Source organism: Drosophila mauritiana, chromosome 3L, assembly GCF_004382145.1.
Source record: "Drosophila mauritiana strain mau12 chromosome 3L, ASM438214v1, whole genome shotgun sequence".
Classification (NCBI taxonomy): Eukaryota; Metazoa; Arthropoda; class Insecta; order Diptera; family Drosophilidae; genus Drosophila; species Drosophila mauritiana.
Genome location: NC_046669.1, coordinates 2,515,744 through 2,531,088, shown reverse-complemented (window position 1 = coordinate 2,531,088; position 15,345 = coordinate 2,515,744). Strand labels below are relative to the sequence as shown.

The 15,345-nt window shown below is 44.8% G+C and overlaps 5 protein-coding genes across 5 annotated transcripts; 1 reads left to right on the top strand and 4 right to left on the bottom strand.

Moving 5' to 3' along the window:
• Positions 1-74: 74 nt before the first annotated feature.
• Positions 75-937, bottom strand: LOC117139183 (acyl-coenzyme A thioesterase 13). The gene is made up of 4 exons (XM_033301352.1): positions 866-937; positions 745-810; positions 413-557; positions 75-347 (listed from the first exon to the last, which is right to left on the bottom strand). Exons 1-4 carry the CDS (start codon positions 887-889, stop codon positions 133-135), a joined length of 450 nt encoding a protein of 149 aa, XP_033157243.1. The 5' UTR covers positions 890-937; the 3' UTR covers positions 75-132.
• LOC117139181 lies at positions 890-3,296 on the top strand. Its single transcript, XM_033301350.1, has 3 exons — positions 890-981; positions 1,191-3,067; positions 3,119-3,296. The coding sequence occupies exons 1-3, from the start codon at positions 927-929 to the stop codon at positions 3,269-3,271; spliced, it is 2,085 nt and encodes a 694-aa protein (XP_033157241.1). The 5' UTR covers positions 890-926; the 3' UTR covers positions 3,272-3,296.
• A 98-nt stretch (positions 3,297-3,394) lies between these two features.
• Positions 3,395-4,573, bottom strand: LOC117139182 (enkurin). Its single transcript, XM_033301351.1, has 2 exons — positions 4,282-4,573; positions 3,395-4,225 (listed from the first exon to the last, which is right to left on the bottom strand). The coding sequence occupies exons 1-2, from the start codon at positions 4,385-4,387 to the stop codon at positions 3,408-3,410; spliced, it is 924 nt and encodes a 307-aa protein (XP_033157242.1). The 5' UTR covers positions 4,388-4,573; the 3' UTR covers positions 3,395-3,407.
• Positions 4,574-4,666: 93 nt separating this feature from the next.
• LOC117139180 (protein daughter of sevenless) lies at positions 4,667-10,860 on the bottom strand. The gene is made up of 7 exons (XM_033301349.1): positions 10,712-10,860; positions 7,761-8,085; positions 6,931-7,694; positions 6,759-6,870; positions 6,457-6,697; positions 5,793-6,393; positions 4,667-5,737 (listed from the first exon to the last, which is right to left on the bottom strand). Exons 1-7 carry the CDS (start codon positions 10,775-10,777, stop codon positions 5,216-5,218), a joined length of 2,631 nt encoding a protein of 876 aa, XP_033157240.1. The 5' UTR covers positions 10,778-10,860; the 3' UTR covers positions 4,667-5,215.
• A 525-nt stretch (positions 10,861-11,385) lies between these two features.
• Positions 11,386-12,859, bottom strand: LOC117140975 (60S ribosomal protein L8). Its single transcript, XM_033304223.1, has 3 exons — positions 12,754-12,859; positions 12,384-12,523; positions 11,386-12,186 (listed from the first exon to the last, which is right to left on the bottom strand). Exons 2-3 carry the CDS (start codon positions 12,519-12,521, stop codon positions 11,554-11,556), a joined length of 771 nt encoding a protein of 256 aa, XP_033160114.1. The 5' UTR covers positions 12,522-12,523; positions 12,754-12,859; the 3' UTR covers positions 11,386-11,553.
• Between the last annotated feature and the right edge of the window lie 2,486 nt (positions 12,860-15,345).

Below are 15,345 nucleotides of genomic sequence, written 5' to 3'. Positions count from 1 at the left end.
GTTTTTCATCTATTTTAGTTTTGTAAATCAAGAAATAATATAGAATAAAAAGCCAGCCCAATTAAACTAGTAAGTCTTCAGCAGAGGTTCGAAAGATTTTATTTCGTTTTCTGACGATCTACAAAAATTTTTTTAAAAGTCCAGCTTTTCCTTGTCGAATTGAATGTACTTGACCTGTCCGCCCTTGGCGATGATCTTTCCGTCGGACTTACGCCTCAGAATGCAGTCCAAATAGGCCATTTTCTTGCCGGCCCGCACGGTATTACAATCAATTTCTATAATTTCGCCAGGTTTCGCTGCTGCAATGTAGCTCACATTCAAGTTGGCCGTAACTCCGGGATGGGATCCTTGAAATTAAAGTAAATTTAATTGTAGATTTCTATAGATTGTAATAAACAAAGTTTTAAAATACCTTTCGACATAAGGGCATAGGTGGTACAATTATCAACAATTGTTGCCGTGAGACCACCATGCAAAGTTCCTTGGCGATTCAAGTGCTCATTGGCCACAGTGAACTCGCCTATTGCGCGACCATCTCCACCGCCTGTGATTTTAATCTGCGAATTGAAATTTGTTTACATTTTTGAATCTCTGCAGATCCCACAAGAGAGATGAGCACTCCAACGGTTATCGATTGCAGCGAGCTGAGTTATGTAATACCATCACTGATGACAGTCAGCTGTTCTAGTGAGACTTCGACGGCGTCGGTTTAAAGTCGGCTGCACAAATTGTTTATAATCTTACCATTCTGAGGACGCGGTCGAATCCATTGGACCCGCTGGCGTACTCGGACATCTGCTTCACAAAGTCCTTCGAAAAGAAAGAACTTGAGTTATCTGATCGACAAGTTACATGGTGCTCTAACCATTCCCAGTTTCTTGGCGGCCATTCCGGTGGATTTAGATTCCTGAACTGAGCACGACGAAATGACGAAAGTTACTGAGGGAGAAATTTCACATGGCGTTCAAGATGTCGGGAAATGTGAGTGTATGCGTGCTAAATAGATATACCCACACCTGAGATAGTGATTGCCGATTTCGCGCGGTTTGTTGTGCTCGCTCTGTTCGCACTAACAAAGTACTTGTAAATAATTCGCATTCTTCAATGAAATTGTTTAACAACTGGAATGTCGTGTAATATAATTGCAGTAAAATCTAACCCTAATTAATAAATGTTTAATTTCATTCTAGATTATCTGAATTTTCCTATCCTAGCCAAAGGATTCGTCCGCCAGGACTCGGTACACGACTTTGTCAATAGCGATTCCGATGGAGACTTTATAGCACTGAGCGGCTCCAAATCGGAAGTGATCACCCTGGAGTTGAGCAGCAAGTTCATGGTCGTGGATCCCTTTCCCTATTTTGTGGCCATTTATGATTCCAACGCTGCGGAAACACGACCCCTGGACGTTTTGGCCAACAAAGTGGATCTGGTGGCCATATACGACAGCTGCGATGTCCTGGAGGCACAGCACTTGGCCCTGGACCCGGCATACACGGCTGTGTGCTCCGTTTCCGTGCCACCACCCAGATTAACAGCTGTTAAGAGGGCACCCAAGCAGGTAGCTAATGGAAATCTCCTCCTGGGCTCCCTCAACACCTATGGATCCTTGAGCCTGATAAACAAGTCTGCAGAGTACAATCGTTGGAACCCCCTGGAAGGACTAAATATCGCTGAAACTCTGAGGGACACTCTGCTGCCTGAAGTAGACATCGGCAAGATTAAAGACTTTAAAAGCTATCAAGAATATATTAACCCCGCCTGGATCACTATGTTTGCTTGGTTACCTGATAATGCAGATACCACTGGCCAGCATGTTTTGGTGCTGGGAACCGCCTCCGGAAGTTTGTGGTTGCTCACACTAAGCGCCGATGCCAAAACTCTTTTGAGTCATCAAGAAACGAAAACCTCAATGGGTCGTATCTGCCATATACAAGCATTCAAGGACCTTCTACTGGTGGGCGATAGCAAAGGACTCATCCACCTGTACCAATTGTCAGCAAAGGGAAATACAGCTCTCGCCTTAGTGAAGCCCTTGTGGGAGAAAACCGATCGCATGGGTCTGCAAATGGCAGTGATCACTGAATGTCCCAGAACGGATTGCTATTATATAACCTGTTGCAAGGCGGCGCACCTGCTGACCTGGAGCATGCCAAGAACGGGAAACGCAGACTGCCTGCAAGCACGGATCTATGTCGGCGGAATGAAGATCACCGCTCTCTGCAGTCTGGACAACACTAGCTATGCTGCAGGAACCGCTGGAAGCTGTCTGCATTGCGTACAAATTATCCACGAGAATAATCAGCTTAGCCTGCAGACGCAATCGATAGCCATGAGTGTCCTCCAGGATTTCCAGGTGATGGGACTGTGCACCAGTAGGCACAAAAACTTAATGACCTTGTTTCTCTACCGCAACAAGGAGTATCTCAATGAAACTGTGTCTCAAAAGAACCAGTTGGTTATGCAAGTGCTCAAGGTGGGGAATCAGGATCCACTTGAACAGCTTATCAGGCATCTGAAATCCAATAAGCCCATGAATCACTATACCGATTTATTAGCTGCACTACGTCTGCACGTTTTTGCCGAGGAGAATTGGCAAAAATATATGGATTTTGGTCCATTAGATTCCTTTGAATTTGCGAATTCCGCCACTGAGGATCAGCTGAAGCAGCTGCAAATCAAATTTCATGTCCTTCAGAACGTGATTCGCCTGCAATCGAGCCACCTCCAGCTGACTGTTCACATCCAAAAGTCGCGGGATGAACTGCAACTGCTCCTTGCGATGCTAAATATCACACACATAAGACTGAGGTTCCAGTTCATTGGGTCATTGAGTAAGAGAACACCATTCCAGGAGCAGGCGATAAAGTGTATGTTCGAGGAGGCCCACCGACTGATAAATAAACTTAAGGCCGACTTTACGGAAAATCATGTCCAAGGATCCACAGCAAAGGCATTCGTTGAGCAAATGGACAACCATATTCAGAACTTGCACGAGATGCTGGGTATACCTGTGATAGCTTATCCCCAGAAGCAACATCATCGATGCAGTGTGTCCTTTGTGGAGGTAAGAATTTACTAGAATTAATGTTAAGACAAGTCTATAGCATCCGTACAGATCTCCCTCAGCTTGGACCGCCGCTACTGCAGCCTCTGCGACCGCCAGGTCCTTTTCGAGCTGGACAATCTGCGAGAGCTCTACGAGTCTGGGAGAAATCTGGCATGTCCCGTTTGCCATGGAAGCTTTGCCACTGAAATGTTTGATGCATAAACGTTAAATTTATTCTCAATCTTAATTATCAAGTGTTTTGTGTGTCCGCCTCTAAGAGCGAAGCAAGTGAATCCAAGGAGACACCTCACTCGGCTTCCAGATGCCGACACACATGGACGGAAAAGGTGTGTCATTGTTAGTACTCGGAAACGTAGATAATGGGAGTGGTCTCGATTAGCAGAATGTCCTGCTCCACCTGGCGAAGATCGGACTCCAGCTTGCTTTTGCGCTGCCGCTTGGCGATGCTGTCGATGAGAAGCGACATCGACTGGTACTGCTTGGTCATCTCGGTCAGGCTCAGTCGCAGTCCCTCGAGGATCTCATTTCGCTCGGCCTGCTCCATCACCCGCATCCCCGGCATTGGCGGCGGACCACTTGATTGCACGGAGGCCCTGGTGAAACCCTTGATACCGCGGCACAGCTCCAGCAAACGTGCCTGTTCCTTGGCACACACCGCGTTCATGTCGGCCAACATCCTCTTGGTTTTCTTGAGGTAAACGGGAACCTTGCCGAAATCCTTGCGGCAGATAAACTGCGGTACCAATCCGGAATTGAGTAGATCGTGACGAGCTCCCACGGGAGTGTCTACATAACGCGGTGGCGGGGGACAGGGAACCGTCTGTCCGGCACACAACTTGTTGCGTTTGATGAAGTTGGGTACCATGGCTGGCTTTTTGCCGCCACTGCCCGGTGGTGGTAGTGGGGGCATTGGCGGCATCTTGGGACACTTGTGGGTGTTCTCCCGCCGCCATTTGATGCCCTGGCTCTTCCGCAAGTAGGCGCACGGTGGGTCGATCGGAGTGTGAGCACAGCCCATGGTGCGGTGGGCTGATTTCTTGGCCTCTGTCAGGACGCGGGTTCCATCGTTCTGCAGGATAACCGATAGCTTCTTGTCCTCCTCGTTAAAGCGTTCGCGAAGTTTTCTGGCATAATTGGCTGCCCTCTCCACAACAGCTGCAAAATTGCTTAAAGTTAGGTGGGACTCAACGATTTTTAGTACGAATCCCTACGATTTTTGTAGACAAAAATGGATTCCTTAGGTCCTTGGGTCTTCTCAAAGTCCTGCTCGCACTCGAGAATATTCTCATCATGGTGGGTGATATAAACCAGAGACATTGTAATGCAAATATGTAAGGATGAAGGTAGGGAACTCGAAAGCGTGCTAGTTTACTGACTATTCGTTTAATAATAACAGTTTGTTTGGTGGAGACTTCTGCGTTGCCAAGTACCTCTGCGTTGACTTGGATTGATTTAACTCAAAACAAAGGTTGTTGCTATAGGATTTTCAGACTAAACAGAAGGCAGCTCGTTTCCTGGTGATATTGAAATATTGAGATATTTTCTAGCTATTGGAATTCGATACTTGTTCTGGGTCTTTCAGGAGCACACAGAAAGTTGGTATTATTGTATATATATTTTTTAAAGCACAGTATCAAGCTACAGCTTGTGTCGCACACGAGTTACATTAATAAATTGTAAATAATTTGTTACCATATAAAATTCGTGTGTATAAATATTTCGCTTGCGTATATAAAATAATTGTTTGCATTGTAAAATTAGCACTAAGATCGTTTGTCATGGTTACATTTTGATTCCGAAGCTTAACAATAAACATGGAAGTGTTGGAAGCACGATTTAAATACGAATACGACATAGATTCAGATACGGGTTACGGATTACAGATTACAGATTCAAAGCAGCACACAAAAATGCTGGTGCCGTCTTACAAGCTAGATATGTGTTTTAATGGATAATGAATTTGACGATGTTAACGAATGTAAAAGCCACTCGGAATTTGCACTGTTTTTGGATGGGGTCAGCTCTCCTCAGCTGACCACCAATAGGCACTACGAAAATCTCGGATCAGCAACATGGTCCTTTGCTATTGCACGTTGACAAGTAAATGTACTGGAGATATGATACCACTCAGCTGTACCAGCAGTTTCACTTGTTGCCGCTGCTCTCGCGCTCCTCTCGAATCCTCTTAAATGCCTCCGTCTTGACAAAGTCCACGGATCTATAGACCACGCTGCTAGGCACTGGCGCCCGAGCTCCGCCAGCTTCGACGCCAGCGAATCGCATCCCACTAGCTCCATTTCCGCCTTGTGAGTACAGATTGCCCACACTCATGCTGGATCGATTTAGCAATGGCGGTTTGTTCGTCACATCCAGATCAAAGTACTGCAGCTTGTGCTCAGTCTGCGCCGCCGCTTGCTGCTTGGGAGCAGCCGCTGCCGTCAAGCTCATCATGGCAGCCGCTGCCGAGGCGGTGCGCTGATGTTGTACCGACATGCTGCCGGGACTGTTCGGATGCTGCCGATGCTGTTGGCGAGGCAGGGTGCGGGTCTCGTGGAAGAAGGCGTTGGCTGCCGGGGAGTGGACATCCGTTTCATGCGGCAGCACCATTGAGAGAGGGGCTCCAGAGGAACGTCTTGTTGCCGGCGACATGGTGGCCGGATTTCCCAACTAAAAAAAGACATTAGTAATATGATTTTGGGTGTGCAAAACGTTTCTCACTCACCTTATAGGCATTCGGTTTGCACTTTCTGTCCACACTGGGCGGCCCAATAGGCTGCTGCAGTTGGGCTGCACCCAATTTATTGGTTAACTGATCTACGCCCACCGGGGGCTTTGCCGGAAACTCCTCCGGCGGTTTGTCCTCCACAACTGGCAATCCTCCCGCCACCTTTGGCTTAAGTTTTCGGTTAACTGGCGGGCAGTCTGCCTGCTCCATGAAGTCGTATCGAAAAACATTGCCCTCCATCTTTGTGGGAGCTGCATTGGTGTAGCAGTGTCGAGGCAATGTGCGCGCACTGGTGGGCGATGAAGCAACTGCCTGTGCCCCACCCATCAGGCCGGGATTCGCTGCCGCTGTAATGGCGGCCACTGCACCTAGATCGGCCGCCATGAGATTCGGTGTAGATGCTGCAATGGGATTTGAATTGTGCGGGCTGGTGACTGGTCGCTCGCCCAGCAGCTGGTTGACGTTGTAGTAAGGCTGCTGGTGGGACCTTGGAATGTCGTAGCTTTCCTCGATGAAAGCGGAGTGGGCGTTGCGGCGGGCCACAATGGCCGGTGAAGTATTTTCCGTATCCGACAGCTGCGGCAGATCGCGAGGAATTCTGCCAATGCACAGGACGAATTTAAAATCTGTTTAAAGTTGAATTGACAGTGTGTTAACTCACTTTTCATTCTCCTTAAAGTCCAATATGAGATTATTTTTGTTCTTCAGCACCTTGGCCAGCTTATCCAGCGTTCCTTGGTCACCAGCCTCTGCCAGAGATGCTGCTCCCGCCAGCTTGGAACTCTTTTCAGCTGGTGGCACGACCGCTCCACCCTCCTCGGGCATTTTGGAGAATCGCTGGGAGTAGGTCAGCACAAATGATTCGTTTTCAATGGAACTATCCGAAGGTCGTGTGCTGCGATCTGTGAGAAATTTTTGTTTACTAAAAGAATTCGTTTTAATATTTGACTTTTAAGTACTTACCCACATTCTCGCGCAGGGGCAAAGGATGAGCCCACTCATCGTCGTCGGTGAAAACGCTTTCCGAATCGGAGTCGGAGCGTTGTTTACAAGCATTGTTATTGGCCAATTGTTGCTGAAATGCCAAGATAATTAATTACACATGCATAAAACGCATCGTAATCTATCAACTTACCAGACTCAAATTGGTAATCTTCGGTGAGTAGGATTGATCGTTGGTCAGATTTAGACCTATGTTATTATGACTACGCGGCGTATCGTAGAACTTGGGGTCCAAGTTGTTCAACGGCGTGGTGGGGTTGTTTGGTATGGCCAAATCTGCGCCGGGAGTTGCACTGCCGGGCAGGAATCTCGGGCTGCCCGAGAAGCACTCGCTGATGGGTATGTACGGTCCGGAGGCGGTGCTCAAAGCGGGTGAAGCCTGCACGCTGCTGTGTTGCTGGGCAGCTGCCTCAGCCAGGGTCTGCTGCGTGAGCACCAGATGCTCCGGCAACTTGCGCACTACTCCGTTGGCACTGACCGCCAAGCGAGCAGCTTGTTGCTGCTGCTGCAGTTGCTCGGCGGCTGCAGCTGCCGCCTGAGCTTGGATCAAAGCACTGTGGTTTAGATAAAGAGCAGTGGCTGGCGATGGAGGCGGTTGCTGCTGGGCAGCCGAGAGCAGTTCCTGCTGGTCGAAATTGGCATCGCAGAGCATCGTCTCGCGATTGCTGTACTCCGTGTTGACATACACCGAGTCTGAGTTATTGTTGCCGGCATTCGAGGGCATCGGTTGCTCTTCAATGACCGCCGGTCGTCGCAGCTGGGCAGATCCTCCAGCATTTGGGATCGTGGCCTGGGGCGCTGTGGTTCCGGCCGAGGAGTGCAACGAAGTGGTGGTCGTATTCTGGGTGGAGTTGCTCAGACCGCCACTGGAGCTTGTGTGCTGGGTGCGGTTTTCGTCTGGGCGTTGCAAAGAAAGAAAAACTTAAGAAGGAGCTCTTTGGACTTGGGCTTGCGGACACTCACCTGCACCCACAGCTCCCAATGGCAACTCATTCGATTGCTTGGTGTCGTGTAGGTGACACACCTGGCAGATGCAGTTCACCCAGTCGCGCATATCCGCCTCCGTTTCGGCAGCCAGGTAGTAGGTGCGCTTGGGCGTCTTGATATCGAACATGTACTGAAACTTCTGCTTGCGATTCTCCAGTCGCAGGCCACAGTCCACCTGCTCGCACTGATCCAAATCGATAACGCCCTTCAGCTTGCGGCAGTTGTGGTCGGTGTAGTATTCGAGGCAGAACTGCTCCGGTATCTCGCCCTGCTTCAGCGTGAAGTAGCGACGCCTCCAGCGCTACAAAGATAATTTGGAAACGAGGCGTTAAGAGTTGCAACGAGGCGTACAGTCGGAAAACCAATAGTGATTTCTCCTATGCCATTACACACACAAGATTCCTTCATAGCGATATATGTTAAATGGGTCGTGGAATTGCAAATATCACACGATAAACTTGTGTCTTTGTTTTTTGTAGCAAAACAATATAACAAAGTAAAAAATTCCCCCAAATGGGATTTGAAGATATTGCTTCTTTTGCATAGAGTCTGAGAGTAGAGTATTAAACAAGATTACATTGCTGCCAAATTGTACTAAGATATCCGGAATAGTGATGACTAATTTAATGAAGTAGTTACTCATCAGGGCAAAGAACATCCGAACAATCTTGATGCTTACAATATCACTTACGCGGCAAAAATTTAATTCTGATCCTAGAGATCTGATAATGAGGTATTTATGATTAGAATATAGTGATGAAGGACTGTGAATCATTAGCACATTTCCTAGAATTCGCGGGATGCCAAGGCCTTCTTTTAGTCTGCATCTATCGCTAATTATACGATATCTTGCAGTAGTTTAGCTGTATATAAACGTTCTACGCGAGTGTGCCGATGTCTCCGTTCTGGATTAAGATACCCTTACTGAGCGATGGACTGCGGCTGGTGATATGAGGGTAGGGTCCGGCTGATCAGCTCAACGGCTGAGTACACTATCACCAATGGTGAGTAAGCTGGTGATGAAGCCCGAGTCAACAGCGACGGCAGCAGCGCTGCTTTTCCGCGAATCATGTTTTGCATTGGCATTTTCTTGGGTAATCAGCACACACACACACACACACACACAGAAATAACACCCCACGCCCACGTTACCGTTAAACGGTTAAGAAATTAACAGCTGAGAGGTTCGGGAACCCGCTGAAAACTAAAAACTCCAGCTGATAATGGATGGATTTTTTCGGACTGTATAATATCACGCTTAATTGAATTATAAACAATAAACATAATGCCGCACACAGGCCAGAAATTGGCACCCCGCGGCGCTGGAAATACGCAGCTTATTTTCTCGAGGCATCATTAAAGTTTGTTTATACAATGGCGCTCAAGATATTAGAAATGCATACAAATGTGCGGGCAAAGGTTCTATTTTTACTATATTTCTAAATTTGTTTACTTTTACTTTTAACTGAAAGGTGGTTTTTTTTTTAAATAGAAAGCTGCTGTAAGCCTTTACAACAAAATATTCCATTTTTGGACGAGTGTTAATATCAAGGGGTTAGTTATTTATTTATAATCTTAGGCAGTATCCAAAATAGTGTACTATTTTGGCCGCTACTGCACGCCTCAACATAAGCAAACAAATTGAGTACAGTGAAACCATAAAGTGGGTTTGCTGTAACTGAAAATTCTGTGCTCCAGACCTTTTGATCAACGGTTTGGGTGTTCTTGGAACTGTCGTATCCATTATAAGTGGTTTCAAATGAACGCTCTAGAGATGGGCGCACTACACAGTGTCGTGTCACGAACGGATAAGAGAGAACTTTTGAATTTTAGCTTAACTAGTTTTAAAGCCAGTTAAATGTGATGGTCTGAGCTAAGCATTCTATTTATATTTAATAATATAAACAAAAATTATTCATCACCTAAATTTTTAAGAAATAATTATTCAATAAGATCTAATAAGTCATACATTATGATGGACTGTAAATAAAACTTATAAAAGTGACACTACACTAGCGCATCTCTAGCATAGGAAAAGCAACAACACCAAGGAGCTGGAAAGACAAGTGCGTCATTGTTTTTGGTCAACGTCGGTAGTTTATGTTGTTGTTTTTGTACATTGTTTTTGTGCGTGATCCATCTTATCGTTCGTGCACATAAAAAAGCAAAAACAAGCACATATGCGCATAAAAAACATGCATACACGAAAAACGGGGCAAGTAAATTTGATTAAACGCAACAGTTGGCGGAAATTTAATACACGAACGGCTCCCTAAAGTAAACATTAAACGAAAAATTAATTAAGCGTAAATTTAGACCAGGGCAAAAGGAAAAAACACGTTCCCACGCCAAAAGCAAACATAAACAGAAAGCGGATGGGTGACGGAGAGGGCGGAGGGGAGAGAGAAAGAGAGAGAGGGAAAAACGCAGAGGAAGCCATCGTAAATTCATTCACATTTTCGCAATTTCTGTTGCGGTTTTCAGCTTGTTTGCATTCCAATAAACTGGAATACTGGAACTGCAATCCCTCGGCTTAATAATGAATTAAATTATACCACAAACAACAACGCCAAATAAACGCACACACACACGCTGAGGCAGGCACCAATACAGGCTTAGCGCAATTGTAAAAAAAATGCCACTTCCATTATCCATCGTTTTTTTTTTTATCATATTCGTGAGTCAATCGATGGACAAAGATTGCGGTATTTCTCTTCCGGCCTCAAGTTTACCGTTAGCCAATTGCGGCTCTCTTTTCATTGCACATTTCACTAATCACTGGACATTTCTGATTTGATTGGATCAGAATTTTCATTTTGATTTCGATTTGAGCTGGGATTTCCAGGAAAATTCCTTAGCACTCACACACACACACATATACACACAGTTTTTCGAAAGCCTAAGATTTTCCATTTTCGGAAACTTACTGCTCGCCAAATGCGCTTGGTGGGCGGCGACTTAATTAGCCAGCCCTCGTAGAAAGTGCGATCCATTATTTTGCAGCGCTCGACGCAATTTACTTCGATTTATTTCACTCCACTCCGCGCACACCAACTAGAGGTGGGCCTCTCGCTTGCGATAGATCTTGCGAGGCAATATCGAATAAGTATTCGATAGGCTTAAGCTAAGTCTAAGGTATATCGAAATAAAAGGTGCGAACGCTCATATTTGGCTGAAGGTTATTATTATTTATATTTATTTTGTGTAAAACCCATTAAAACACTGAGTTGAACTTGAACTTAGGGTAATAGACTGTTTGCTTTAAATTGATTTCAATTAGTGTGACTGTGGCTGGCAGTTACTTGATTTATTACCCAACACTGGCACTATTTTTAATTTTCAGTTGTAATAATGAAATATTTACAATGTTGTAAATAACAAAACAAACCATTTTTTGATTACAATTTTAAGCTTTTTTAATTTAGTATTTTAAATATAAGCCCACAAATATTCCAAAATACACAAGCATTTCTTTGTTTGAAAACAAGAATTTGCAGATAACGTACGTATTTACCTAATAAATTTAAACAATAGCTAATAACTAAAATCTAGCATCAGTTTAGTTCCTTAGCCCTTACAAATTTAAAAAGCAAACGAAGGATAGTTTTTACAAATAAGTTTTATTCTGCCGTGTCAAGCGTATGCCTAGAACATACAGATTATCCATGTAGAATAGCGATTTCTCCCACGACGCCGCACAGCAGAGCACGACCACTATCAGATCTCAGGCGGAACCTGCGCCACGCCGGAATCCTGCTGCAGCCAGAGCTTACTTGTCCTTGCTGTCGCCCTTGCCACCACGGATCCTACCGGTACGACGGGCAGCAATGAGACCGACCTTGCGACCGGCGGATGTGCCTCGCTTGACGGTGGAGGCCTTACCAATGTGCTGATGGTTACCACCACCGTGGGGATGCTCCACAGGGTTCATGGCAACACCACGCACCTTAGGCCAGCTGTTACGCTTGACCTTGTACTTGTGGTAAGCACGACCGGCCTTCAGGATGGGCTTGTCGATACGACCACCGCCGGCGACGATGCCAACCATGGCGCGGTTGGCCGAGGGCACGACCTTCTTGGCGCCGGAGGGCAGCTTGACACGGGTCTTCTTGGTATCCTGGTTGTGGGCAATCACGGTGGCGTAGTTGCCAGAGGTGCGGGCCAAACGGCCGCGATCACCGGTCTTCTCCTCCAGGTTGCAGATGATGGTACCCTCGGGCATCTGGCTGAGGGGCATCACGTTGCCGATCTGAAGGGTGGCCTTGCGGCCGCAGTACACGAACTGGCCGGTGTGCATGCCCTCGGGGGCGATGAACAGCTCCTTGCGGATCTTGTAGCGGTAGGGGTCGCGGAAGTGGACGACGGCCAGAGGGGCGCCACGGCCGGGATCGTGGATGATGTCCTGGAACATGAAAGGTGTACGGTTCGCTTAGTTACAGTTCCAAAGCAGTGAGCTACGGAGGTAACTTCTAGTAAGCTGGCACAGGTGCTCAAGCAGGTTTCTTGAATGTGGCGTGGCATGGTCAAATGCGTGTGATCTCATCCACATTGACTGGATAGGTGTAGTGTAGGTGGTGATCCCAGGAGCACACTACTCACCTTGACAACTCCGCGGATGTAGCCGGAACGCTCGGCGAAGTCCAGGGAACGCAGCTTGGCGGCTCCCTTGCGCTTCTTCACGTGCGCCTTGAACACGGAACCAGCTCCCTTACGCTGTGCACGAATAACGCGACCCATTGCTGCAAGACAAATTCACGGGATTAGTAATAGAACTCCATATTGCAAATGCGGTTTCACTAAATAAGATGGCCATTCAACGCAACACGCTACGGAATTTGTCTTATCCGAATATTTTGACAGAAAATTGAAATATTCCATGTTTAACGGTTACAATGTTAAATTGCGCACTGTAAACAACTTTTGCAATTGAAAACACCACCAAATTGACAAAATTTAGCACGTGGCTTACCGTAAAATTAAAATTTGCCCAATACGACCACTCCGGAAACGGGGCGAAAAGAAAAGAAAAGAGGAAGACATCCTAGAGGTGGGCAGGGAATAGTGTGGCTGTGTTTGGCGTCTGGCGTCGTGACTATCGTGCTGCTGGGGAAAGAGCTATTTCTCACTGTTATTTTGGGTATTGGTGAAATTGTTATTTGGCTAATTTGTTTATTAAATAAAGTTCGCTTAAGTCTTTATCATATTAAATCTTCCAATTCAGTTTTCGGGAGTTTTAGTAATCAATATATAGCAATAGCAATTGACCAGAAAATTCAAGAAAAAATGCAGCTTAACTGTGCAGGTTTGTTTTCAATCTTTAGCAGTTCAATTTGAACTGCTGAAAATTTCCTTGGCATAATCGAACCGATTATAAAAAGGACCTTGTCGAACGCGGTTGTAAAAATTGAACGCTGCGATCGTTATCTTCTGTTCTCTCTGAGAACATTTTGGTGTACATTAGATATTTTCTGTCTTCTTCTTTAATTGTGATATTCGCAAAGGACTACAATCAAACGTTCAAGTGATGCAATTGGTGATGCTGAAGCATCTGCCGTTGAAAAAATGCGTACTAAAAGGAATAAACCACTAGTGGAGCGCCAGAACGAACGGGGCTCCAAGCAATTTACAAATTATTTTCGTCCACTACAAACTTTAGACGATGATAATGATGATAAACCTATTGAAACGGACACACTTGATGAAATAATAATCAAACCACCTCCTATAACATTAATTAAACAAAATACAAAATTTGTACACGAGCTAATGGCTAAAATTAAAACTGATGATTACTTTATTAAAACCATCTCAATTGGAATTAAAATATTTTTACCAAATATGGACTGTTTCAATGCAGCTTGTAACCAACTCAAGGAACATAACTGTGAGTTCTACACGTACGATACTAGATCAAACAAGCCATACAAAGCCATTTTATCCGGGCTGGATAAACTACCAATTGAAACTGTCAAATCCATGCTACAAAACCTAGGATTACAATGCACCGAAGTCAAAATTGTGGAAAAGAAAACTAAGTCTGATCATGAATTATTACTGTACATTGTTTATTTCGTAAACAAAAGTATCACAGTAAAGGAACTGCGCAAAAACTTTATGTATGTCAACCACACTAAAGTACGCTGGGAGTATAAAGTGAAATTGCAGAATAAAATTACTCAATGCTACAATTGCCAACTATTTGGACATGGATCAAATAATTGTTCAGTTAAAACATCATGTGCCCATTGTGCTGGATCACACCAGACTGCCGTATGTATGGACGTAAACAACAAAAAATGCGCTAACTGTAAAGGCGACCATCCATCGACAGAACTGACATGCCCATGCCGAATTTCTTATCTCAATTTACTTTCCAAACGCTCATCACAACGCATTGGAAGAAATAACTTGGAAGCTCATGGAATGAGGAATTCTAAGCAACACATCGCTCCATCTGCTCTCTTTGGAAATCAACCCCAGATCTCATTGCCTACTCAAACTAAGAGAGTGCAACAACTCAACTTTGGTAGCTATAGTAATGCACTCACCAATATTCATACTTTGCCTAATCCCAAAGCAAATATCACAAATGAAACTAATCTCTTTTCATGTGAAGAGATAAATTCTCTTTTGTCTGAATTAATAACAAGACTTAATGAATGCTCCAATAAGGGAGAGCAATTTCAAGTAATTTCTCAGTTAGCGATTAAGTATGTTTACACAAACAAATAATTTTATTGATAATTTGAATATTATGGCATGGAATGCTCGTGCCGTTAGAAACAAACGTATAGAACTGATCAAGTTCTTAGAAAATAATCACATTCACATAGCACTTATAAATGAAACGTGGCTGACTCATAGTGACCGTTTTAATATACCCGAATACACTATATACAGAAATGACAGGAAGGAAAGTAGGGGAGGCGGCGTTGCCATTGCAGTTAGTAACACATTGATACATGAACAAATACCCTGCATTAAAAGTCATGTTATTGAAAATGTAGGTATACAAATCAACACTGACTCTAATTCCAGTCTAAAAATTTACTCTATTTACTTTGCTGGAAATACTTCAAAATGTATTCCTAGTTCATGTGATTTATCTTGGGACCATAATCATTTAAAAAGTTTGTATAGATCTGATCTCCTTAAGATCTCACAAATAAATGGAAATTTTCTAATTTGCGGGGACTTCAACTCGCGCCACAGAGCATGGAAGTGTACCCGAGCCAATGGTTGGGGCAAAATTCTCAATGAACTTTCAGATCTGGGAAAATTCAGTATTTTGTACCCTACGCAACCCACATACAGAGGTGGTCAAAAGTATTTACACAACGAGCTTTTTTTTCAATTAGTTGACAATTGAAAAAAAAGCTCGTTGTGTAAATACTTTTGACCACCTCTGTATATTCCGCATAACCATAAAGCAAAAGCATCAACATTGGACCTATGCCTCACTAATATCCCTAACCAGCTGGCTAATCCAGCAGTAATGCAAGAGCTTTCCTCTGATCACCTACCAGTGGTTATTAAATACTCTACAAATTTTATGCGCAAT

Coding starts and splice junctions, on each gene's coding strand:
- LOC117139183 (XM_033301352.1), bottom strand. CDS start 889: ATGGCCGCCAAGAAACTGGGAATG. Junction 811..865: donor CCGCCAAGAAACTGGGAATG/GTTAGAGCACCA, acceptor TTCTTTTCGAAG/GACTTTGTGAAGCAGATGTC. Junction 348..412: donor CTATGCCCTTATGTCGAAAG/GTATTTTAAAAC, acceptor TTTAATTTCAAG/GATCCCATCCCGGAGTTACG.
- LOC117139181 (XM_033301350.1), top strand. CDS start 927: ATGACGAAAGTTACTGAGGGAGAAATTTCACATGGCGTTCAAGATGTC. Junction 982..1,190: donor CGTTCAAGATGTCGGGAAAT/GTGAGTGTATGC, acceptor ATTTCATTCTAG/ATTATCTGAATTTTCCTATC. Junction 3,068..3,118: donor GCAGTGTGTCCTTTGTGGAG/GTAAGAATTTAC, acceptor GCATCCGTACAG/ATCTCCCTCAGCTTGGACCG.
- LOC117139182 (XM_033301351.1), bottom strand. CDS start 4,387: ATGTCTCTGGTTTATATCACCCACCATGATGAGAATATTCTCGAGTGC. Junction 4,226..4,281: donor CATTTTTGTCTACAAAAATC/GTAGGGATTCGT, acceptor GCAATTTTGCAG/CTGTTGTGGAGAGGGCAGCC.
- LOC117139180 (XM_033301349.1), bottom strand. CDS start 10,777: ATGGATCGCACTTTCTACGAGGGCTGGCTAATTAAGTCGCCGCCCACC. Junction 7,695..7,760: donor ATTGGGAGCTGTGGGTGCAG/GTGAGTGTCCGC, acceptor TGCAACGCCCAG/ACGAAAACCGCACCCAGCAC. Junction 6,871..6,930: donor AGATTACCAATTTGAGTCTG/GTAAGTTGATAG, acceptor TTGGCATTTCAG/CAACAATTGGCCAATAACAA.
- LOC117140975 (XM_033304223.1), bottom strand. CDS start 12,521: ATGGGTCGCGTTATTCGTGCACAGCGTAAGGGAGCTGGTTCCGTGTTC. Junction 12,187..12,383: donor ACATCCGCGGAGTTGTCAAG/GTGAGTAGTGTG, acceptor TTCATGTTCCAG/GACATCATCCACGATCCCGG.